The sequence below is a fragment of the Triticum urartu genome, chromosome 7A (genome assembly GCF_056163025.1).
Source record: "Triticum urartu cultivar PI428250 chromosome 7A, HENAU_Tu73, whole genome shotgun sequence".
NCBI lineage: Eukaryota > Viridiplantae > Streptophyta > Magnoliopsida > Poales > Poaceae > Triticum > Triticum urartu.
In genome coordinates, this window is record NC_141879.1 from 665,405,153 (window position 1) to 665,431,179 (window position 26,027).

At 49.4% G+C, this 26,027-nt stretch overlaps 2 protein-coding genes across 2 annotated transcripts; both read left to right on the forward strand.

The window, feature by feature from the left end:
- The first annotated feature begins 5,329 nt into the window (after positions 1-5,329).
- Positions 5,330-5,764, forward strand: LOC147961208 (uncharacterized). The gene has a single exon (XM_087533713.1). It carries the CDS (start codon positions 5,330-5,332, stop codon positions 5,762-5,764), a length of 435 nt encoding a protein of 144 aa, XP_087389839.1.
- Positions 5,765-22,517: 16,753 nt separating this feature from the next.
- Positions 22,518-25,110, forward strand: LOC147961209 (pentatricopeptide repeat-containing protein At1g71490-like). The gene has a single exon (XM_087535931.1). The coding sequence runs from the start codon at positions 22,526-22,528 to the stop codon at positions 24,671-24,673; it is 2,148 nt and encodes a 715-aa protein (XP_087392057.1). The 5' UTR covers positions 22,518-22,525; the 3' UTR covers positions 24,674-25,110.
- Positions 25,111-26,027: the final 917 nt, after the last annotated feature.

The following is a 26,027-nucleotide window of genomic DNA, read 5'->3' on the forward strand; positions in this document are numbered from 1 at the left end:
TGAGAAGCAAATTGCAGAGATGTTGCAATCAGGGATCATCAAACCTAGTACTAGCCCTTTCGCTTCTCCCATTATCATGGTCCGGAAGAAGGATGGAACATTGCGCCTTTGTATTGATTACCGCCATCTGAACTTGTTGACAGTGAAGAGCAAGTATCCAATGCCTGTTATCGATGAGCTTTTGGATGAGATATCCGGTGCATCTTGGTTTACCAAACTGGACCTCCGTGCAGGTTATCATCAAATCCGTTTGGCCCCTAGGGATGAGTACAAGACGGCGTTCCACACACACAATGGCCATTTTGAATTCTCTGTCTTGGCTTTTGGGCTCACTGAGGGCCATTATACTTTTCAGTCCGTCATGAACACATATCTCTCACATGTTCTACGTCATTGTGCTGTGGTGTTTTTTGATGACAGTCTTATCTTCAGCAAGACGTATACCGAGCATATCGAGCACTTGCGTCAGGCGCTTCAGTTACTTGCAGAGAAGCAATGGGAAGTCAAAGGATCCAAGTGTACTTTTGCCCAGCGATCTGTGCAGTATCTTGGTTATGTGGTTTTAGAAGAAGGTGTTGCTACTGACCCTCAGAAAGTGGCAGATGTTCAAAACTGGCCTATTCCTACTTCTGTCAAAGAACTTCATGGATTTTTGGGACTGTCGGGCTACTACCGTAAATTTGTCCATCAATATGGCGTCATCAGCCAACCTCTGACACACTTGCTCCGTAAGAACGTTCCTTTTGTCTGGACAGTTGACTCTCAACTAGCCTTTGACACCTTGAAGCAAGCATTAGTGAGTGCTCCTGTGTTGGCCTTGCCGGATTTCAAAGTTCAGTTTGTCATTGAGACAGATGCAAGTGACACTAGTGTGGGCGCTGTGCTGATGCAACATGGACACCCTCTGGCATATGTGAGCAAGGGTTTGGGATCGCGAACTAGGGGCCTGTGAACTTATGAAAAGGAATATATGGCTATCCTACTAGCTGTTGAACAGTGGCGTGCATACTTGCAACACACTGAATTTTTGATCCTTACTGATCATTGCAGTTTGGCACATCTGGGTGATCAGCGTTTGCACACTCCTTGGCAGCAAAAAGTATTCACTAAGCTACTTGGATTGCAATTTCAGATTAAGTATAAGAAGGGAATTCATAACAGAGCCGCGGACGCCTTATCAAGGCGACCTGCCCCTGATAGTTGTTTGCTCACCATCACTCAGTATCGCCCTACATGGATGTTGGATATTGTGGAGGCCTATATAGCCAATCCAGTTGCTCAAGAACTGCTCACTCGCTTGGCTCTCTCTGGTCCGGCTGAAGATCACTATTCTTTGCGTGATGGCTTGATTCGCTACAAGGATCGTATCTGGATTCCCAATAACATTCCTATGTGTACCAAGATCTTGGAAGCTCTCCATGACTCACCCCTCGGAGGCCACTCTAGTATTCCAGTTACATTATGAAGAATTAAGCAGAATTTCTATTGGAAAGGGATACGGGCTTTAGTGCATCAGTACGTGCAGGAGTGCACTGTCTGTCAGCGTGCTAAGCCTGACAGAGCTAACTATCCTGGCCTACTGGCACCTCAGCCTGTTCCTTCACAGTATTGGCAAATGCTTACTATGGACTTTGTCGAAGGTTTGCCTCGTTCTGGCCATTTCAATTGTGTCATGGTGGTAGTTGACAAACTATCTCGTTATGCCCACTTTATCGGCCTTTCACATCCATTCACTGTCTCTGTGGTAGCCACAGCTTTCATGGATAATGTGCATAAGCTACATGGTATGCCAGAGTCCATTGTGTCTGATCGAGATCGCGTGTTCACCAGCCGCTTCTGGCGTGAACTGGCTACTCTCACTAGAGTTAAGCTTCGTATGAGTTCTTCGCAGCACCCCCAAATAGATGGAACTACTGAACGTTTGAATCAATGTTTGGAAGGTTACTTGCGGTGTTTTACGCATGCTTGTCCGGTCAAATGGGCCCAATGGCTATCACTGGCAGAATTTTGGTATAATACCAGTTTGCATTCTGCTCTGGATGGTAAATCTCCGTTCAAGGTTCTGTATGGACATATGGCACGACACTTTGGCATTACTACGGCCGATGCATGTTCTGTGCATGAACTGGGTGAATGGCTTAAAGAGAGAGAGCACTGACATTACGTCTGTTGCAGCAGCATTTGGAACACATCAAGCTTCGTATGAAGAACCAGGCTGATAAAAAAAGATCTGATCGTGTCTTTCAGGTTGGTGATTACGTGTTCCTGAAACTTCAGCCATATATACAATCTTCAGTGGCTCCGCGAGCACATCATAAGCTGTTGTTCAAGTATTATGGTCAGTTTCAAGTTCTGGAGTGCATTGGCGAGGTTGCCTACCGTCTTCTACTACCTCCAGGTTCACGCATCCATCCTGTAATCCATGTTTCCCAGTTGAAGAAAGCTTTGGGAGATCAGTATAAGGTGGAAGCCGAGCTACCTCCTGCCAGTGCTGCTCTTACTGTTCCTGTGAAAGTATTGCAGCGCCGTTTCCGACGGGAAGGCCACTCTGCTATACCGCAAGGGCTGATACAGTGGTCAGGGCAATCTGAAGATTTGGCAACCTGGGAGGACCTCGACGAACTAAAGCAACGGTTTTCGTGAGCAACAGCTTGGGGACAAGCTGTACTTCAAGGGAGAGGTCACCTTTCGACAGAGGGTGACCTTCTCCCCCCGTGTGGCGGCGCCGCGCCGCACCGGGGCCTCCCTGCCGGCTCCCCTCTCCTCCCCGCCGAGCCTCCCTCTCCTCCCGCCGCCGCTGCCGAGGGCATCGCAGGCTAAGCCCTCGGGCGGCGGCGGCGGCAATCTTCCTCGGCCGGCGATTGGATCTGGGTGGCGGCGACCCACTCCGGCCGATCCAAGGGCGATGGCGCAGGCCGGTGGCGCCCAGGGTTGTCGTGCTGGTGGCGGCGACGAAGAGATAACGTCGGCGGTTAGGGTGTCTGATCTGGATCCCATTCGGATCTGGATGGTGGTTCCTCGAGCTGTCGTGCGCATCCTTTGTTCCGGCACGGCAAGCAGCCTCTGGACTAGGCACACGACACGAGGACGTCGGGGGCTCCGGCCCTTGGCGTGGAGGTAGTGGCCATCTTCTTCGCCGGAGGTGGTCGGCTAGATGGTTGTGGATTCTCGCATCCAGTCCTGGCGTACAGTGGGGAGACGGGGCTGCCGGTGAAAACCGTGCTATGACCCGGGTCATGGAGGGCGATGGCGGCGTTTTTGCGTCGTTATCTTGTTGAAGACATCGCCTCTACAGCTTCTGTTGACTTGCTTGCGCTGCTCTAGGTGAAAACCTTGATCCAGAGTTTCCGGATCGGACGATGGCGGTGCTTTTGGGGCGTCGTTTTCCCTCATGGGGGCATCGTTTTTTGAGGAGCAGCTGGATGCAGGATCAGAGGACGGATTCTTTGGTGGAGCGGTGCGGCATCTCACTCATTGATGGCGGCGGGTCTCGGCGGCATGGCGCTGTGGTGACTCTGCATCCGATGCGCGGAGATGGACTCGCGCAGGAGGGTGACGCGGTCTGGCGTCGTGGTGGCGTCGACGGCAGCTAGACCGAGCAACGTAGATGTAGCAGTACAGCTCTAAAGATGGATTGGTGGCAGGTGGCTGCGGCGGCCTCAGACCCGGCAGGCGTCCTTGTTGAGGAGTGCGCCGCACTAGTAGGTGACCCATACCCGGCAGGGGTCCTGGATGGGACCTCAGGTCTTAGATGTTAGGTTTGGCTGCGAGGTCTATTTGGTACTAGGCCAGACTATCAGCATCCCTTCATCTCTTGGATAGGAGTAGCGACACTTTTGTTGTCTAAACGGTTGCTTCAGTCTTACTGTTGTATGACTTTGTAAGATCTTGTGTGAATAATTAATAAAGTGGCTGCATGCATCGTCCAGATACAGAGGCCGGAGGTCCTCCTCCATTTCAAAAAAAACTTCAAGGGAGGGAGAATGTTAGCAGCCGGTCCATCAAGTCCACTACAAGAGACGGCACGAGCCAAGTCAGCGACGACTACGTCAACCCTTCGAGCTCCGTCGCTAACAGTGGACCAAGCAAGAGGATTCGACGTCCGTCCACTCGCTACACAGGCAAGGAGTGGGCCACATGCTCTGTTAAATAGGAAAGGGGAATGGTCATTGAGGATTTGGCCGGTTTGGCAGGGCAGTCCGCCGTTGCTTGTAACTCTCTTCCTCCTTCCTCTCTGCTTGTAATTTCGAATTAGAGCTACAGATCTGAGTGATGTTCGTCAACGGAGAGATATCCTAGTCTGTGCTAACAAGGAGTATTGTCTATGCCAACTGAAGAAGAGAAAAAGAAAGAAAGTGTACGACATGGCTTGTTGCTGTGGTAGGTACGCGAGCTGCTGTGCTGAGTGCAGTACACATATATCTTGGGCTGTTGTACTACTACTGGTAGTAGTCGTTTCTGTACTCCAGTTGCGTTGGGGCAGCTTCGTGCTAGTACTACTATACTTGTGTACTGCCAAGCCAGTGAAGAGGAGCAACTCACCGTTCTTTGCATATATATAGGGCGTGTTTGGATGACTGGGCCGCACCTGGCTCGCATCCGCCGTGCAAATTCGAGTGTGATTGGTTCCCTGTATGGCCTCCTCAGCCTGGCCCGACCGATGCAAAAAGGGCCGTCTCAGCCAGGCCAAGGGGAACGCAGGAAATCGGGCGTATGCGGGAGCCAGGCCCGTGCCCGCATCCGCGCCTCGACCGCGACTTTGCATATTTCCCTTTCCTCTTCTCGCTCACACGCATCAGATCGGAGAACACCAACCCGCCGCCGCCACTATCCGAGCCCCCGCGTGCGTAGCTGGTCGGAGCTCCCTCGCCCGCCACTGGTCCGATCTCTGTTGCCGGCGCTCCTCCACGCCCATGCCGGCGGTGTAAAATAGGGTCTAGCATATTGTACATGTACACATATTTGTATACATATGTAATTGTATTCTGATCATCTATATATTGAAACGTGAGGCTGGATGTTAGCCACCCACGCAAAACCCTAAACCCAGTGTTTCAACTTGGTATCAGCTAGGTCAGGCCGCCGCCGCAGGTCCCTCCGCCGCCGCCCGATCCTCTCTCCGCGTAGCCGCCGCTTCCGCTTGCTGCTTCACGTACGAGATTATTCCAGCCAGAGGAATCCATCCAGCTGCTTGCTAGCTAGCTAGCTAGCTTTGCCTGTACGCTGCGCCGCTTCCTATCACTGCTCCCGCGCATGTCATCTTCCGTGCCGCCGCCGCATCTTGCCTCAGCCGCCGCCGTGTGACGTTCTTCTCCATGCTGCCGCAGCGATGTCGTCTTCCGCCCTCTCCACCGGCCAAACTGCCGGCGCCCTCGTCTCATCCCCCATCGCTACGATCCCCGCCGCGCTCACCGTCCCGACGATCTCCGTCCGCCTCGGTCGTCACAACTTCATGCTTTGGGGAGGCATCACTAGCACTGTCCTTGCCGGTGCCAACCTCCACGGACACCTCGATGGCACCAAGGCGGCACCGGCCAAAACACTCGTTGTCGGCACCAGCGACGCTGCTACCGCCGTCGACAACCCGGAGTACCACCAATGGTGGGTTCAAGATCAGCGCGTCAAGGGGCTCCTTCTCACCTCCATGGATGAGGATATTGCATGCCAACTGATTGGCTACGAGTCGGCGCATGCGGTGTGGACAGCCGTCGCCGCCATGTTCGGCGCCCAGAGCCGCGCCAACGTCCGTCACATCTGGCGGTAACTTCAGTCGCTGAGGAAGGATGATCTCTCCGCCGCGGAATACATGCACAAGATGAAGGCGCTTGCCGACATTATGGCCGCCGCCGGCTCCCCGATCCGCGATGATGAGCTTATCGATCACATCCTCACCGGCCTCGGCTCCGCCTACAACTCCATCGCCGCCTCCTTGGGTGTGAGTAACGCACCCATGCCCTACTCCAGCTTTTACTCATTGGTTCTATCCTTCGAGGCACTGCAGGCACAGCAGAGTGCGGTGGAGGGGTGGACTTCCTTGGCTAACGCCGTGACTCGCTCTGGCCCCTCCGGACATGGTGGACGCGCTCCCTACTCAGAGCCCTACCCCTCCCAGGGTGGGGGTCGCCCGGCCGATGGCAACGGCCAGCCCAGGCAAGGCCGTCAAGGCGGCAACGGCGGCCCCAACGGTGGCCGCGACCGCAACTCCTACGCCGGCAATGGTCGGCAAGGTGCCGGGGGTAACGGCGGCAACAACGGTGGTGGTGGCCGTTGTTGGAAATATGCCCTAGAGGCAATAATAAAAGGATTATTATTATATTTCCTTGTTCATGATAATTGTCTTTTATTCATGCTATAATTGTGTTATCCGGAAATCGTAATACATGTGTGAATACATAGACACCAACATGTCCCTAGTAAGCCTCTAGTTGACTAGCTCGTTGATCAACAGATAGTCATGGTTTTCTGACTATGGACATTGGATGTCATTGATAACGAGATCACATCATTAGGAGAATGATGTGATGGACAAGACCCAATCCTAAACATAGCACAAGATCGTATAGTTCGTTTGCTAGAGTTTTTCCAATGTCAAGTATCTTTTCCTTAGACCATGAGATCGTGTAACTCCCGGATACCGTAGGAGTGCTTTGGGTGTACCAAACGTCACAACGTAACTGGGTGACAATAAAGGTGTACTATGGGTATCTCCGAAAGTGTCTGTTGGGTTGACACGGATCAAGACTGGGATTTGTCACTCCGTATGACGGAGAGGTATCTCTGGGCCCACTCGGTAATGCATCATCATAATGAGCTCAATGTGATCAAGTGGTTGATCACGGGATCATGCATTACGGTACGAGTAAAGTGACTTGCCGGTAACGAGACTGAACAAGGTATTGGGATACCGACGATCGAGTCTCGGGCAAGTAACGTACCGATTGACAAAGGGAATTGTATACAGGGTTGCTTGAATCCTCGACATCGTGGTTCATCCGTTGAGATCATCGAGGAGCATGTGGGAGCCAACATGGGTATCCAGATCCCGCTGTTGGTTATTGACCGGAGAGCCGTCTCGGTCATGTCTACATGTCTCCCGAACCCGTAGGGTCTACACACTTAAGGTTCGGTGACGCTAGGGTTGTAGAGATATGAGTATGCAGTAACCCGAAAGTTGTTTGGAGTCCCAGATGAGATCCCGGACATCACGAGGAGCTTCGGAATGGTCCGGAGGTGAAGAATTATATATAGGAAGTGCAGTTTCGGCCATCGGAAGAGTTTTGGGGGTCACCGGTATTGTACCGGGACCACCGGAATGGTCCCGGGGGTCCACCGGGTGGGGCCACCCATCCCGGAGGGCCCCATGGGCTGAAGTGGGGAGGGAACCAGCCCATAGTGGGCTGGTGCGCCCCCCCTTGGGCCTCCCATGCGCCTAGGGTTGGGAACCCTAGGGGAGGGGGCGCCTCCACTTGCCTTGGGGGGCACTCCTCCCCCTTGGCCGCGCCCCCCTAGGAGATCCCATCTCCTAGGGCCGGCGCACCCCCATAGGGGGCCTATATAAAGGGGGGAGGGAGGGCAGCCGCACCTCAAGTCTTGGCGCCTGCCTCTCCCCTGCTACACCTCTCCCTCTCGCAGAAGCTCGGCGAAGCCCTGCTGCGATCATTGCTGCATCCACCACCATGCCGTCGTGCTGCTGGATCTTCATCAACCTCTCCTTCCCCCTTGCTGGATCAAGAAGGAGGAGACGTCATCTGCTCCGTACGTGTGTTGAACGCGGAGGTGCCGTCCGTTCGACACTTGGTCATCGGTGATTTGGATCACGGCGAGTACGACTCCATCATCCCCGTTCTCTTGAACGCTTCCGCTCGCGATCTACAAGGGTATGTAGATGCACTCAGATCACTCGTTGCTAGATGAACTCATAGATAGATCTTGGTGAAACCGTAGAAATTTTTTATTTTCTGCAAGATTCCCCAATAGTGGTATCAGAGCTAGATTTATGCGTAGTTACTATGCATGAGTAGAACACAATTTGTTGTGGGCGTAGATGTTGTCAACTTTCTTGCCGCTACTAGTCTTATTTTGCTTCAGCGGTATTGTGGGATGAAGCGGCCCGGACCGACCTTACACATACGCTTACGTGAGACAGGTTCCACTGACTGACATGCACTAGTTGCATAAGGTGGCTAGCGGGTGTCTGTCTCTCCCACTTTAGTTGGAGCGGATTCGACGAAAAGGGTCCTTATGAAGGGTAAATAGAAGTTGACAAATCACGTTGTGGCTTTTACGTAGGTAAGAAAACGTTCTTGCTAGAACCCTATTGCAGCCACGTAAAACTTGTAACAACAATTAGAGGACGTCTAACTTGTTTTTGCAGCAAGTGTTTTGTGATGTGATATGGCCAAAGTTGTGATGAATGATGAATGATATATATGTGATGTATGAGATCATGTTCTTGTAATAGGAATCACGACTTGCATGTCGATGAGTATGACAACCGGCAGGAGCCATAGGAGTTGTCTTTATTTTTTTGTATGACCTGCGTGTCATTGAGAAACGCCATGTAAATTAATTTACTTTATTGCTAAACGTGTTAGTCATAGTAGTAGAAGTAATAGTTGACGAGCAACTTCATGGAGACACGATGATGGAGATCATGATGATGGAGATCATGGTGTCATGCCGGTGACAAGATGATCATGGAGCCCCAAGATGGAGATCAGAGGAGCTATATGATACTGGTCATATCATGTCACTATTATTTGATTGCATGTGATGTTTATCATGTTTTTGCATCTTGTTTACTTAGAACGATGGTAGTAAATAAGATGATCCCTCATAATAATTTCAAGAGAGTGTTCCCCCTAACTATGCGCCGTTGCGACAGTTCGTTGTTTCGAAGCACCACGTGATGATCGGGTGTGATAGATTCCAACGTTCACATACAACGGGTGTAAGACAGATTTACACGTGCAAACACTTAGGTTGACTTGACGAGCCTAGCATGTACAGACATGGCCTCGGAACACAGAAGACCGAAAGGTCGAGCATGAGTCGTATAAAAGATACGATCAACATGAAGATGTTCACCGATGTTGACTAGTCCGTCTCACGTGATGATCGGACACGGCCTAGCTAACTCGGATCATGTTACACTTAGATGACTGGAGGAATGTCTATCTGAGTGGGAGTTCATTAAATAATTTGATTAGATGAACTTAATTATCATGAACTTAGTCTAAAATCTTTACAATATGTCTTGTAGATCAAATGGCCAACGTTGTCCTCAACTTCAACGCGTTCCTAGAGAAAACCAAGCTGAAAGACGATGGCAGCAATTATACGGACTGGGTCCGGAACCCGAGGATCATCCTCATAGCTGCAAAGAAAGATTATGTCCTAGAAGCACCGCTAGGTGACGCACCCGTCCCACAGAACCAAGACGTTATGAACGCTTGGCAGACACGTGCTGATGATTACTCCCTCGTTCAGTGCGGCATGCTTTACAGCTTAGAACCAGGGCTCCAAAAGCGTTTTGAGAGACACGGAGCATATGAGATGTTCGAAGAGCTGAAAATGGTTTTTCAAGCTCATGCCCGGGTCGAGAGATATGAAGTCTCCGGCAAGTTCTTCAGCTGTAAGATGGAGGAAAATAGTTCTGTCAGTGAGCACATACTCACTATGTCTGGGTTACATAACCGCTTGACTCAGCTGGGAGTTAATCTCCCGGATGACGCGGTCATTGACAGAATCCTTCAGTCGCTTCCACCGAGCTACAAGAGCTTTGTGATGAACTTGAATATGCAGGGGATGGAAAAGACCATTCCTGAGGTATATTCAATGCTGAAATCAACAGAGGTAGAAGTCAAAAAGGAACATCAAGTGTTGATGGTGAATAAAACCACTAAGTTCAAGAAAGGCAAGGGTAAAAAGAACTTCAAGAAGGACGGCAAGGGAGTTGCCGTGCCCGGTAAGCAAGTTGCCGGGAAGAAGCCAAAGAATGGACCCAAGCCCGAGACTGAGTGCTTTTATTGCAAGGGAAGTGGTCACTGGAAGCGGGACTGCCCCAAATACTTAGCGGACAAAAAGGCCGGCAACACGAAAGGTATATGTGATATACATGTAATTGATGTGTACCTTACCAGTACTCGTAGTAGCTCCTGGGTATTTGATACCGGTGCGGTTGCTCACATTTGTAACTCAAAGCAGGAGCTGCGGAATAAGCGGAGACTGGCGAAGGACGAGGTGACGATGCGCGTCGGGAATGGTTCCAAGGTCGATGTGATCGCCGTCGGCACGCTACCTCTACATTTACCTACGGGATTAGTTTTAAACCTCAATAATTGTTATTTAGTACCAGCTTTGAGCATGAACATTGTATCAGGATCTCGTTTAATTTGAGATGGCTACTCATTTAAATCCGAGAATAATGGTTGTTCTATTTATATGAGAGATATGTTTTATGATCATGCTCCGATGGTGAATGGTTTATTCTTAATGAATCTCGAGCGTAATGCTACACATGTTCATAGTGTGAATACCAAAAGATGTAAGGTTGATAATGATAGTCCCACATACTTGTGGCACTGCCGCCTTGGTCACATAGGTGTCAAACGCATGAAGAAGCTCCATGCAGATGGACTTTTAGAGTCTCTTGATTACGAATCATTTGACACGTGCGAACCATGCCTCATGGGTAAGATGACCAAGACTCTGTTCTCAGGAACAATGGAGCGAGCAACCAACTTATTGGAAATCATACATACTGATGTGTGCGGTCCAATGAGTGTTGAGGCTCGCGGTGGTTATCGTTATGTTCTCACTCTCACTGATGACTTGAGTAGATATGGGTATGTCTACTTAATGAAACACAAGTCTGAGACCTTTGAAAAGTTTAAGGAATTTCAGAGTGAGGTTGAAAATCAACGTGACAGGAAAATCAAGTTCTTGCGATCAGATCGTGGGGGAGAATACTTGAGTCACGAATTTGGCACACACTTAAGAAAATGTGGAATAGTTTCACAACTCACGCCGCCTGGAACACCTCAGCGTAATGGTGTGTCCGAATGTCGTAATCGCACTCTATTAGATATGGTGCGATCTATGATGTCTCTTACCGATTTACCGCTATCATTTTGGGGCTATGCTTTAGAGACTGCCGCATTCACTTTAAATAGGGCTCCGTCGAAATCCGTTGAGACGACACCGTATGAATTATGGTTCGGAAGAAACCTAAGCTATCGTTTCTAAAAGTTTGGGGATGCGATGCTTATGTCAAGAAACTTCAACCTGAAAAGCTCGAACCCAAGTCGGAAAAATGCGTCTTCATAGGATACCCTAAAGAAACTATTGGGTATACCTTCTACCTCAGATCCGAAGGCAAGATCTTTGTTGCCAAGAATGGATCCTTTCTAGAGATAGAGTTTCTCTCGAAAGAAGTAAGTGGGAGGAAAGTAGAACTTGATGAAGTATTACCTCTTGAACCGGAAAGTGGTGCAACTCAAGAAAATGTTCCTAAGGTGCCTGCACCGACTAGAGAGGAAGTTAATGATGATGATCATGAAACTTCAGATCAAGTTGCTACTGAACTTCGTAGGTCCACAAGGACATGTTCCGCACCAGAGTGGTACGGCAACCCTGTCTTGGAGATCATGTTGTTAGACAACGGTGAACCTTCGAACTATGAAGAAGCGATGGCGGGCCCGGATTCTGACAAATGGCTGGAAGCCATGAAATCCGAGATAGGATCCATGTATGAAAACGAAGTATGGACTTTGACTGACTTACCCGATGATCGGCGAGCCATAGAAAATAAATGGATCTTTAAGAAGAAGACAGACGCGGATGGTAATGTGACCATCTATAAAGCTAGGCTTGTCGCTAAGGGTTATCGACAAGTTCAAGGGGTTGACTACGATGAGACTTTCTCTCCCGTAGCAAAGTTGAAGTCCGTCCGAATCATGTTAGCAATTGCCGCATACTATGATTATGAGATATGGCAAATGGACGTCAAAACGGCATTCCTTAACGGTTATCTTAAGGAAGAACTGTATATGATGCAGCCGGAAGGTTTTGTCGACCCTAAGAATGCTAACAAGGTATGCAAGCTCTAGCGATCCATTTATGGGCTGGTGCAAGCATCTCGGAGTTGGAACATTCGCTTTGATGAGATGATCAAAGCGTTTGGGTTTATGCAGACTTATGGAGAAGCCTGCGTTTACAAGAAAGTGAGTGGGAGCTCTATAGCATTTCTCATATTATATGTAGATGACATACTTTTGATGGGAAATGATATAGAACTTTTGGACAGCATTAAGGCCTACTTGAAGAAGAGTTTTTCAATGAAGGACCTTGGAGAAGCTGCATATATATTAGGCATCAAGATCTATAGAGATAGATCAAGACGCCTCATAGGTCTTTCACAAAGCACATACCTTGATAAGATATTGAAGAAGTTCAATATGGATCAGTCTAAGAAGGGGTTCTTGCCTGTGTCGCAAGGTGTGAAATTGAGCTCAGCTCAATGTCCGACCACGGCAGAAGATATAGAAGAGATGAGTGTCATCCCCTATGCCTCAGCCATAGGGTCTATTATGTATGCCATGCTGTGTACCAGACCTGATGTAAACCTTGCCGTAAGTTTGGTAGGAAGGTACCAAAGTAATCCTGGCAAGGAACACTGGACAGCGGTCAAGAATATCCTGAAGTACCTGAAAAGGACTAAGGACATGTTTCTCGTTTATGGAGGTGACGAAGAGCTCGTCGTAAAGGGTTACGTCAACGCTAGCTTCGACACAGATCTGGATGACTCTAAGTCACAAACTGGATACATGTATATGTTGAATGGTGGAGCAGTAAGCTGGTGCAGCTGCAAGCAGAGCGTCATGGCAGGATCTACATGTGAAGCGGAGTACATGGCAGCCTCGGAGGCAGCGCATGAAGCAATTTGGGTGAAGGAGTTCATCACCGACCTAGGAGTCATACCCAATGCGTCGGGGCCGATCAAACTCTTCTGTGACAACACTGGAGCTATTGCACTTGCCAAGGAGCCCAGGTTTCACAAGAAGACCAGGCACATCAAGCGTCGCTTCAACTCCATTCGTGAAAATGTTCAAGATGGAGACATAGATATTTGTAAAGTACATACGGATCTGAATGTCGCAGATCCTTTGACTAAACCTCTCCCTAGGGCAAAACATGATCAACACCAGAACTCTATGGGTGTTCGATTCATCATAATGTAACTAGATTATTGACTCTAGTGCAAGTGGGAGACTGTTGGAAATATGCCCTAGAGGCAATAATAAAAGGATTATTATTATATTTCCTTGTTCATGATAATTTTCTTTTATTCATGCTATAATTGTGTTATCCGGAAATCGTAATACATGTGTGAATACATAGACACCAACATGTCCCTAGTAAGCCTCTAGTTGACTAGCTCGTTGATCAACAAATAGTCATGGTTTCCTGACTATGGACATTAGATGTCATTGATAACTAGATCACATCATTAGGAGAATGATGTGATGGACAAGACCCAATCCTAAACATAGCACAAGATCGTATAGTTCGTTTGCTAGAGTTTTTCCAATGTCAAGTATCTTTTCCTTAGACCATGAGATCGTGTAACTCCCGGATACCGTAGGAGTGCTTTGGGTGTACCAAACGTCACAATGTAACTGGGTGACAATAAAGGTATACTACGGGTATCTCCGAAAGTGTCTGTTGGGTTGACACGGATCAAGACTGGGATTTGTCACTCCGTATGACGGAGAGGTATCTCTGGGCCCACTCGGTAATGCATCATCATAATGAGATCAATGTGATCAAGTGGTTGATCATGGGATCATGCATTACGATACGAGTAAAGTGACTTGCCGGTAATGAGACTGAACAAGGTATTGGGATACCGACGATCGAGTCTCGGGCAAGTAACGTACCGATTGACAAAGGGGATTGTTTACGGGGTTGCTTGAATCCTCGACATCGTGGTTCATCTGATGAGATCATCGAGGAGCATGTGGGAGCCAACATGGGTATCCAGATCCCGCTGTTGGTTATTGACCGGAGAGCCGTCTCGGTCATGTCTACATGTCTCCCGAACCCGTAGGGTCTACACACTTAAGGTTCGGTGACGCTAGGGTTGTAGAGATATGAGTATGCAGTAACCCGAAAGTTGTTCGGAGTCCCGGATGAGATCCCGGACGTCACGAGGAGCTCCGGAATGGTCCGGAGGTGAAGAATTATATATAGGAAGTGCAGTTTCGGCCATCGGGAGAGTTTCGGGGGTCACCGGTATTGTACCGGGACCACCGGAAGGGTCCCAGGGGTCCACCGGGTGGGGCCACCAATCCCGGAGGGCCCCATGGGCTGAAGTGGGGAGGGAACCAGCCCATAGTGGGCTGGTGCTCCCCCCTTGGGCCCCCATGCGCCTAGGGTTGGGAACCCTAGGGGAGGGGGCGCCTCCACTTGCCTTGGGGGGCACTCCTCCCCCTTGGCCGCCGCCCCCCTAGGAGATCCCATCTCCTAGGGCCGGCACACCCCCCTAGGGGGCCTATATAAAGGGGGGGAGGGAGGGCAGCTGCACCTCAAGTCTTGGCGCCTGCCTCTCCCCTGCTACACCTCTCCCTCTCGCAGAAGCTCGGCGAAGCCCTGCTGCGATCATTGCTGCATCCACCACCACGCCGTCGTGCTGCTGGATCTTCATCAACCTCTCCTTCCCCCTTTCTGGATCAAGAAGGAGGAGACGTCATCTGCTCCATACTTGTGTTGAACGCGGAGGTGCCGTCCGTTCGGCACTTGGTCATCGGTGATTTGGATCACGGCGAGTACGTCTCCATCATCCCCGTTCTCTTGAACGCTTCCGCTCGCGATCTACAAGGGTATGTAGATGCACTCAGATCATTTGTTGCTAGATGAACTCATAGATAGATCTTGGTGAAACCGTAGAAAATTTTTATTTTCTGCAACGTTCCCCAACAGCCGTCGCAACAACCGCTGGCGCCCCCGGTGTCAAATTTGCAAAAACTGGGGGCATGAGGCCGATGATTGCCGCAAGCGTTATGACCAGGACCACAACTCTCGCTCCGCCAACTCGGCCTCCACCAACACCGTCGACTATCCTTGGGTGCTGGACACCGGGGCTACGGATCACCTGACGAGTGATCTTGAACGCCTCCAGGTTCATGAGCGCTATGATGGAAAGGACCAGGTTCAGGTGGCCAATGGTGCAGGTTTGTCTATTTCACACATTGGTCATTCCCGTTTACCCGGTTCATCTCTCAAACTGTGCAACATCCTTCATGTTCCACACATCAGAGAGCATCTTCTTTCTGTCTATCGCCTTGTTTGTGATAATGACGTGTTTGTTGAATTTCACCGTCGTTTTTTCTTTGTTAAGGACAAAGCAACCAGGCGCGTCATTCTTCAAGGTAGCAGTCGAGGGGGGGGGGGGGTCTATCCGATTCCCTTTACTCGTGCTTCGTCATCTCGCCATGCTTCATCCAGTGTCCGTGTTTCGTCGTCGCAATGGCATCAACGTCTAGGTCACCCTACAAATAATGTGGTCACCTCCATTGTTCGGAGTCATGATCTTCCCTGCTCTAGTTCAAATACTTCACCATTAGTGTGTGATGCATGTCAGCGTGCTAAGAGTCATCAGCTACCGTATTCCACGTCTTATCATGTCACTACTGTACCTCTTGAATTAATACATTCAGATGTTTGGGGTCCCGCTATTGCGTCTTCGGGGGGGGGGGGGGGGGTACAAGTATTATGTCAGTTTTGTTGATCATTACACGCGCTTCACTTGGATTTATTTGCTTAAACATAAGTCCGATGTTGAGCAAGTCTTCTATAACTTTCAGGCTCATGTCGAACGCCTCTTGGATTGCAAAATCAAGGCTGTTCAGTTCGACTGGGGTGGTGAATACCACAAGCTCCATCGCTATTTTCAACGCACGGGCATCTCTCACCGTGTGTCGTGTCCACATACATCTCAGCAAAATGGTATTGCCGAGCGCAAACACCGTCATTTGGTCGAGACCGGTCTTGCCTTACTGGCACACTCGTCTCTCCCACTCCGGTTTTGGGATGAGGCCTTTCTTGCGGCGTGTTATCTCATCAACCGTATGCCCACTCCGGTTCTCAACAAAGACACACCTCTGTTCCGCCTGTTTCATGTTCAACCCAATTATCCCTCTCTCAGGATTTTTGGGTGTGCTTGCTGGCCTAGTCTCCGCAAGTATAATGCTCACAAGCTGGAGTTCCATTCGAAGATGTGTGTCTTCCTTGGCTATAGCCCTCTGCATAAGGGCTATAAGTGTCTTGATCGCACCTCGGGTAGGATCTACATCTCCCGTGATGTTGTTTTTGACGAGTCAATTTTCCCTTACTCCAGCCCGGGTGTCTCGGTTGACATTGCCTCCATTGAGCATGCTCTCATGTTTCCATCTAATGAACCAGTTTCGGATGTCCATGTGCGGAAATACGACCTGTCCTATTTGTCACCTGACTTGTTTTCTGCAGATGCTACTCTAATTTCTTCCCAGGAACCCGTCGTCACACCTGTATCCACCGGCGCGATCGACGTGCATGTCACGCCTCGCGAGGTAGCCTTGTCGGCCTCGCCCACTGGCGCGTCCACGGTCCCGTCTGCCTCGCCCGCTAGCACGACCGCAGGCATGACTGGGTTGCCCGCTGCGTTCCCCGCCTCGCCTGGGTCGGCCCAGCCCGCCTCGCCTACTTCGGTTGTCGTCGAGTCGCCAGCCGCATCCTCTGGGCTGCCGTCTCCACCTGGATCTCCCTCGTCGCCTGTTTCGGCCCAGTCTGACGCGTCCCCCGGCCAGTGTCGCCTGTTGCTGATGATCGTTCAACCGCGACACCACCGGCCGGGTCTCCTTCGTCGCCGCCACCTTCTACCGGTGATGCAGCTACCGGGCACACTATGGTCACCCGTCACCGCGATCATACGCGTAAGGCCAAGACATACACGGATGGTACGGTGCGGTACGACACTCGTCGGCGTGCATTCTTCGCCGCACCCACCTCTCATCGTGATGCTCTTGATGAACCGGCTTGGCGTGCCGCCATGTCTGAGGAATTTGCTGCCCTTCGTCACACAAACACATGGGTGTTGGTGCCTCCGCCTCCTGGTGTTAATATTGTGGGTTGCAAGTGGATCTTTAAGACCAAACATCGTCCGGATGGTTCTGTTGACAAGCACAAAGCTCGCCTCGTTGCTCGCGGTTTTACTCAACAGCAAGGGATAGACTATGGAGATACTTTTAGCCCCGTGGTGAAGCCTACCACGGTTCGTCTGGTCCTCTCTCTCGTCGTTTCCCGCGGGTGGTGTCTTCGCCAGATTGATGTGAGTAATGCTTTTCTTCACGGATTTTTGGCCGAAGATGTCTACATGCAGCAGACCCCTGGCTTTGAGGATGCTTATCATCCCTCTCATGTCTGCAAACTCCAGAGGTCCATCTACGGGCTCAAACAGTCGCCGCGTGCCTGGTATGCTCGGTTGAGTCAGCGTCTCTCACAGCTTGGCTTTGTTCCTTCCAAGGCGAATGCGTCCTTGTTCATATTTTCACATGGTGCTATTCAGATCTACATGCTGGTGTATGTTGATGATATTGTGATTGCCGGTTCTACACCTCATGTGGTGGATCGCCTTGTGCAATCCTTGTCTGCGAGTTTTTCCATCAAAGACTTGGGCAGGCTGGAGTACTTTCTTGGATTGGAAGCATCCTTTCATTCAGGGGGCATGACATTGACACAGAAGAAGTATGCACTTGATCTTCTTCATCGCGTCAACATGGAGAACTGCAAGTCCACTTCCACTCCACTTGCTACATCTGAGAGCCTCTCGCGTCACAGTGGAGCATTGCTGAGTATCGATGACTCTTTCAGGTACCGCAGTGTAGTTGGAGCACTGCAGTATCTGACACTCACCCGTCCAGATATCTCCTTTGCCGTGAACAAAGTGTGCCAGTTCCTGTCTCAGCCTACCCAGGTTCATTGGGAAGCAGTTAAGCGTATTCTGAGGTATATCAAAGGTACGCTAGACACGGGACTACAGATTCGTAAGTCCAGATTTACTGTAGTCAGTATATTCACCGACGCAGACTAGGCAGGTTGTGTTGATGACCGGCGTTCTACTAGTGGCTTTGCTGTATTTGTTAGACCCAATCTTATATCTTGGAGTTCCAAGAAGCAACCTACGGTCTCGAGGTCTAGCACCGAGGCAGAGTATAAGGCATTGGCAAATGGCGCGGCTGAAGCCATTTGGATAGACACAGTTCTCACAGAACTTGGAGTCACACGGCAGCGCACACCCATATTGTGGTGTGATAACTTAGGGGCAACTTACCTGACGGCGAATCCAGTGTTTCATGCTCGTACCAAACACATTGAGATTGATTTCCATTTTGTGAGGGAACGGGTAGTTGTTGGTAAACTGGAAGTCAGGTTTATATCAACTGATGATCAGTTAGCGGATGTATTTACTAAACCCGCTACTCGACAGATGCTAGACCGTTTTAGAACCAATCTGAATCTTGTATGTAGTTTAGATTGAGGGGGCATGTAAAATAAGGTCTAGCGTATTGTACATGTACACGTATTTGTATACATATGTAATTGTATTCTGATCATCTATACACTGAGACGTGAGGCTGGATGTTAGTCACCCACGCAAAACCCTAAACCCAGTGTTTCAACTGGCGGCTCGCCTCCCCTCCTAGATTTGTCGGGTTTCACCACCGCCCCAACGCTGGCGAGCTCTGCCATAGCCTAGCGCTTTCCGGCCGTGCAGACAAGCTCTCCACGCCACCCGCCATAGTAGCAGTCTGCGACTAGATCCAGGTTTAGCTCTTTTTGCGGTGATGCATGTCGATTTCGTCTGTAGTTTGTAGGATGTTCTAGTAGATCTAGCCGCATGTTCATCTATGGGCGGATGCATGTCTTTGGCCGTCTTTAATTTTTTTGATAACTAATGTAAGCTCATGCCGTAGCCTTGATCTGTAAGTACCTGCAGTCCGTGTAAATCCATCTCATTAAACGCATCTTTTATTGGAAGAGAAAAAATTCACATAATTAAGGTCAAATGCAGCCTACCAAACAATGTCTGCTATATATTGCATCTCTCGTGTGCCTATATCATACAATCCACCAAACACACATCTCGACTCATCTTTGCATCAGCTCAACCAGGCTAGACTCACCCAGGATCCCTCATGCGATGCAGGCTAGAGCCACCCAAGCAACCAAACACCCCCATAGATCTTCCTTATGATGATGATGATGGCATGGCAACGAACAAGGTGAGAGTTGCTCCTCTTCACTGAAGTTTTGGAGAGAGGATTTTGTGAGCGGAGAGGGGAGAGGAGACGGATGGAGCAGAGCAAGGGATGAGGCAAACAACAAACTTCACTTCCTGAATCTTGATTATGAAAATATCAAGAGAGTTGTGAGATACCAGGGCTTCTGTTGTTGTTGTTGTTGCTCCTTCCCTGCACCGCCTCTTCCCTGCCTCCCCTCCCATCTACATATCTCCCTCTCCCTCTCCCTCTCTTGCAGTCTTGCTATTTTCTGTACCTGTTATCGGTAGCTCCCATTGTTCTACTTATTCTTCAGTTTTGCAGGCTCCTTTGTTTGTTCCTGCTCAGCTTCTCTTTTACCTGCTCTAACGCCACTGCACTTGCATTGCTTCTACAAGTCGTCAAAAGTTGGTACGTACTACCAGTTTTTCTTGTTTTTCATCCATCACCGTTTATAATCTTACAGCCTTATTACACTAATTTCGTTCAAACAGATACTTCAAACTTGTTCATTGCTCAGATACAGGGAGGAGGCAAGCTAAGTGTGTATCACAATCTTTGACAATAAGCTACCGCGGAGGCATCTTTTGAGGAGCAGCCATGTATGCCATATGGAAAGATTGGAAGGAGTAATCGTCAGAGTTTTCCATCAGACCTCCCTCCACACTTGAAGATGTATATAGCATAGCTTTTAATAGTGCATAAGTCGGTGACTGCTAGCAGAACACCCATCCATGCAGAGATTTTTCACTCGGCTTCTCTTGTACATAAACTCTTTTTTTCTATCTGTTGTTAAAACAAAAAAAAACAGTTGGGGACCGTTAGCATTCAACAAATTTACGTCAGCAATGCGAAATGAACAGCTGAATTCAGACCTCCATTCTACCGTGACATTCACATGGAGGGTGTTTCATATCATTTCAGGGATGCCGAAAAAAAATATTCATACCCATATCTGACATTAGATCGATGAATCACTGAAAACAAGAGGAAACCCATGACACCGGCTGCTACCTTCATAAATCTTGACAGTAAAAAAAGAAATTCCTTAACACTATGTAGAATATCAGGGAATTCTTTTATCCCAGCACAGGTGATAAGTGGTAAAAACAAAAAACAAGACAGGCAAACAGACTGAAAGTGGAAGTTCTATTCCAATGTGGTGGTATCACTCTGAAGATTGCAATGTGGAGTATCATCTCAGGAATACCAAAATAAAATAAAAAATATTCATACCCATATATATCTGACATTAGATTGATGATGAAACACTGAGACAATAGGAAGCCCATGACACCGGCAGCTACCTTCATCAATCTTGACAGTAAAATAAGAAATTCCTTAACACTATGTAGAATATCAGGGAATTCTTTTATCCCATCGCAGGTGATAAGTGGTAAAAACAAGACAGGCAAGTGGAAATTCTATTCCGGTGTGGTGGTATCATTCTGAAGATTGTAAGTGTAACCACTATTTCGTCCATTCATAACTCGGAAGAAGCTGTAGCCAATGTCAACGTGTGCAAGACAGGCAACCCTGACAAAATTGATTCCTGCCGTTCTACAGCATGGAAACTACGTATACAATCCTAGATGAAACACCGAATCTCCTCCTATATATTGCTATAAAATCTGCAATATGGTGGTTTCGAAGACGCAGATTTGCAGCGCAGTCGATCGTCAGAGCAGTGCTTCGTCGTCTTGGTGTGCTGCCCCTGTCGTCTCCTCTGCATTCACATCTGGGTATAGCAGCAGGTGGTAAAAAAAAACCTCAAAAAGGAAAGTACAATAGGTAATATAGAAATTAAAGAACGCAGAGTAACACAAAGTTATCCGGAACAAGGTCCATTTCAGACCATCTACTGCCTTCTTAATTAGTGCCTGAAATTTCACCCAGACTGAAACAATGGCGAACAAGCAGAAAAAGAGCAATTAAGAAGAAAAAACAAGATTGCTGAATCAGCATTAGTGCACTGACCTCTTGAGTCGACGGTTAAAATCACGACGTCCAGCGGCTCCCGGCTGCGAGGCAGGTTGATGAGCAGAGGGCTCGGCTGCCCGTAGCGGCCGGCGCGCACGCAGGGAGTGGAGCTGAAGGCGGACACCGGAGGGGCCAGCAGGCTCACCACCTGCCGCGACGTAGCACGCCTCACGCAGCAGGCCGCGGTGGAGCCTCCTCTTGCTTGCTGCTGCCGTCGTCGGGTGAACGGATTGAACAGCTAGCGCCTTGACGACGACGCCGAAGCCGCCCTTCCCGAGCACGCGCGCCAGCTCGTGGTGCTCCCGACGCGCCGCGTCTCTTGCGGGAGCCGGCGGCGTGGCGTGGTCGTTGGCTACCACGTGACAAAGGATAGCCATGCCTCCCTCCCTCACCCGAATCGGCATGGGACAGAACCCGACCATTTTAGGATGAACCACTTTGCTTCAGGACAGAACGCCGTCTAGAAGAAGACGTGTCGCCTGGAAGAAGACGTCAACGTAGCTGCGGCGGCCGCCCGGCGGTAGATCTTGGAACAACCATTAGCGTCATGCTCTTTGCCAAGTTACTGCACAGATTCACCTGGACCAAACCTCGGCCATCCATCTCAGCGAGTCCAAGCATGGTCTCTTCATGGAGAAGCCGCTAGTGCTACATGTCAAGCCACGCCTTCCGGTGCCATCTCTAGTTCTCTACCCGTTCATGCACCAAAAATGATAGTCACGGGATAAATGGTACGGGCTGGATGTACGGACTAATGCCTCCTTGATTTTTCCAATAGTCCCCATGATTAAGTATGTGTATTTTTCCGAGCCATGATTATTGCAATATTTTGTATTATTGCAATAATTTATGTTGAAAAGACCATAGCTAATTTATTGGCTAATTGAAAAAGGTTCTTGCTTCTTTTTTTTTGAGAAACCACCCTCTAAGGCACTTTATTCAATTCTGAATCAGTTTACATCAGATTGCACTAAGGCAATCAAAGTGGTAGGAAAAAGGTTCTTGCTTTGAATATTCCATTTATACTCTCTCTTTTCATGTCGTAAAGTTGAAACACCAATATATTTTTATTCTTTTTTAAAATGTTTTATTTTTTATGTTGTAAGGAGTATTAGACATCTGTTTTAACTGTAATTTTCCGGCCGCATTTTTTTTTGAAAGGGCAGCAAAAAGAAAAAGACATGTCACCGCATCGTCGGCGCCGTTGGATCTTGCAAGTAGCGGTGATGGTACGGGCCGATCAGGCAACACCGAGAGCCAACCAGGCAACGCGCCGCATCAGCTCAGCTCTCATGTCCGCCGCGGCGGCGCACCCGCCATCGCCATGGCCGCCGCCGCCACCTCCGCCAGCGCCGACTGGACCCGACTCCCTCACCTCCCTTCTCGGCTCCCTCTCCACCCCCTCCGCCGCGCGCCTCCTCCCCTGCCCCGTCCTCGCCTTCTCCCAGCTCCGCCGCCTCCTCCCCTCTCCCCACCTCCTCCTCCGCCCCATCATCTCCCTCCTCCACCTCCACGGCTCCAGCCCCCGGCTGGGCCTGCAGCTGCACGCGCTGTCCCTCTCCCTCGGCCTCTCCCGGGACCCGCTCCTCCTCCGCCGCCTCGTCTCGCTCTACTGCTCCCACCCCTCCCTGCTGCCGGACGCCGCCTCCCTCGCCGCCGGCTCCGCCTGCCCCGTGCCCTACAACATCCTCATGTCCTCGTGCCTCGCCCACGGCCTCCCGCGCCAGGCCCTCGCCGCCTACCAGCAGATGCTCGGCAGCGCCGCGGTCACCCCCGACGCCTTCACCTACCCTTCCGTCCTCCGCGCCTGCGCCGAGGCCCGGGACCTCGCGATGGGCCGGGCGGTGCACACGCACGCCGCGGCCGCCGGGATGGACGGGCACCTGTTCTTCCAGAACGCGCTGGTGTCCATGTACGCCAAGTGCGGAGACCTGGTTGCTGCGCGAAGGGTGTTCGACGGAATGGGGCACAAGGATGTCGTGTCATGGAACTCGATGATCTCGGCGTATGCTACGGCCGGGCAATGGGAAGAGGCGGTGGAGCTGTTTCAGAAGATGCGAGACGAGGAGGCAGAGGTGAACTCGGTCACGTGGAACACGATCGCTGGGGTGTACATTAAGATGCGCGACCATAAGGCAGCGGTTGCGCTGATCAGGGAGATGGTAAGGGGTGGAGCAGAGGTGGATTTCGTGACAGTGGTGATTGGGCTGAACGCGTGCTCGCGGGTTGGCTGGCTGAGGCTCGGGAAGGAGATCCATGGATTGGCAGTACGCATGTGCTGTGACGGGGAACAGAGTGTCAGCAATGCCTTGATCACCATGTATGCCAGGTGCAAGGATATGGATTGCGCTCACAGGCTGTTTACAATGCTGGGGTGCCCTGGTGTGGTGACATGGAATACGATGATAGCTAGTTTTGCATTGTCAGATGGGGCAGAAGAGGCTTCCAGATTTCTTCGTGAAATGGTATCTACTGGCGTACAGCCTAATTATGTCACTGTTGTCACCTATCTTGCCCTCTGCGCCCGTGTTGCAAATCTGCAACATGGGCGGGAGCTTCACACCCACATTGTTAAGCACGGGTTTAAAGGATATCGATTGCTGTGGAACTCTCTTATTGACATGTACTCCAAATCAGGCAGGCTCTCTGTAGCGCAAAATGTCTTTGATACCATGGAGGACCGTGATATGATATCCTACACTTCAATGATAGCAGGATACGGGATGCAAGGGAAAGGATCAGTTGCGCTAAGGCTTTTCGACCAGATGATTGATAGTGGGATTGAGCCAGACAGCATTATCATGGTCACCGTCCTCTCTGCTTGCAGCCACTCTGGACTTGTGACTCAAGGAGAAGAGCTTTTTGACAAGATGACCAGTTCATATGGTATAAAGCCCCAGACAGAGCATTATACTTGCATGGTTGATCTATATGCGCGTGCTGGCCTATTAGAAAAGGCAGAAGGGATGCTCAATCGGAGCTCTTTCATTCCAACCCCCGCGATGTGGGCGGCGTTAGTTGGGGCTTGTCATGACAGGGGTAACATAATAATTGGTGAAAGGGCAGCAAGGAGACTCTTGGAGATGAGGACAGAGAATGCTGGTCACTATGTTCTAATTGCCAACATGTATGCAGCTGCAGGTTGTTGGGATGAGCTAGCAGAAGTCAGGAAGCTGATGCGAGACTCAGGTGTCATGAAAGCACCTGGGTTGGCATGGGCTGATCTCGGTAATGGGTTTACCCCTTTTTTGGTTGGAGATAGGTCAAACCCTCTAGCACCAGAGATCTATGAAGTTTTGGATGAACTATCGGAGCAAATGAAGGATATAAATAGCTGCAGTGATCTAGAAATGGTAGAGGGACTCATAGAGTAAACCAGGCAATGGTAGGTCTTGATTCCTTGTAAAATAGAGTTAATTAATTAACTCTAGTGGTATTTCACATTGAAGCATGGAGGTGATAACATGAAGAAACACTGAAGCAACAGATACATCTACAGATAATCTTGGGGAGAAAGGCACTACAAGAGGTCTCCTCAATGTTTGCTGAACAAGACATGTTCCTAACTGATATGTCTTCTCTACATTGGCCTTTACAAAGCAGTGTGCTTATGTCCAATGCTCACCTGAGTGTTACTTCCTCTCGACAAGCGCTGCTTGTTAGGTATTGTTCTCGCAGCACTCGTGATTTTGCATCCATGGCCTCATTGTCACAGTGAATGCTTTCAGGCAAGTCTGGCTGCTCCAGGCTTCTGTTCCCAAAAAGGAAGAGGCTTTCCAAAGATGGTACTAATGAATTTCAGTTTGAAACATGTGCTTTTGTAGGTCATATTGATGTGATTTGGCTAAATTCTTGTCTGCTGCAAGGGAAATTTAAGCTAGTAATTGGGGAAGACACGAATTAGCTGGTGCTTTAGCAAGAGCTGCTCCTCTTACAGCCCGTTTTAACATTTGCTGGCCCGAAGGCTAGCTGTTGTGCCCACTGAAATCTGTACTGGCGTCAGGGCGACATTAGCATGTATGACATGCTTCCTACCCTGTTAGTCATAAAAATCTCTCTCTCCCTCTCTCTCTCTCTCTCTCTCTCTCTCTCTCTAGCAAGATCAAGATCCTGGGAGTCCAAATATAATTTGATTTGGGCAAAGTAACTAGGCAGGTGGCTTCTGATGCAGGTGGAAGTATTTCTCTAAATCAGAATGCTTCCGCAAAACCCTGGGCTCAGTTGCACGCCTCTTGACTACTTTTGGAGAATTCTCCTATTTCCAACCAACATCTTTGAGGCGTTAATATCATATATATGTGTGTGTGTGTTTTCTTATTGTGATTTCAAGGTTTATTCTACCCATGCATTTGTTGTAGTCTACCTTGTGGTAGGCAAACACACTGAATGGAAAACAGAAAACTCGTAAGGTCACTTTGGTTGGAGACTCACTAGTCACATGGGTAGAAGGATGCATGGATACGTCCTTAGATACTCTGATTAACATTAGTTCGCTGGACATGTGAGAAAAATGATTTTAAAAACCTTATACTACTTTAAACAAACTACAATACTATAAATATTAGAAGCAAGAACTAGCACAAGATAAGTCAACTACTCCCTCCGTCCCATAATAAGAGTGTAAAAAAACGCTCTTATATTATGGGACGGAGGGAGTAGAAGAGAAGAGACATAGATCCTAGCACAATGAAACTAAACTCATGTCTCAGGTAGATTTGATGTAGAGTT

Coding starts and splice junctions, on each gene's coding strand:
- LOC147961208 (XM_087533713.1), top strand. CDS start 5,330: ATGTCGTCTTCCGCCCTCTCCACCGGCCAAACTGCCGGCGCCCTCGTC.
- LOC147961209 (XM_087535931.1), top strand. CDS start 22,526: ATGGTACGGGCCGATCAGGCAACACCGAGAGCCAACCAGGCAACGCGC.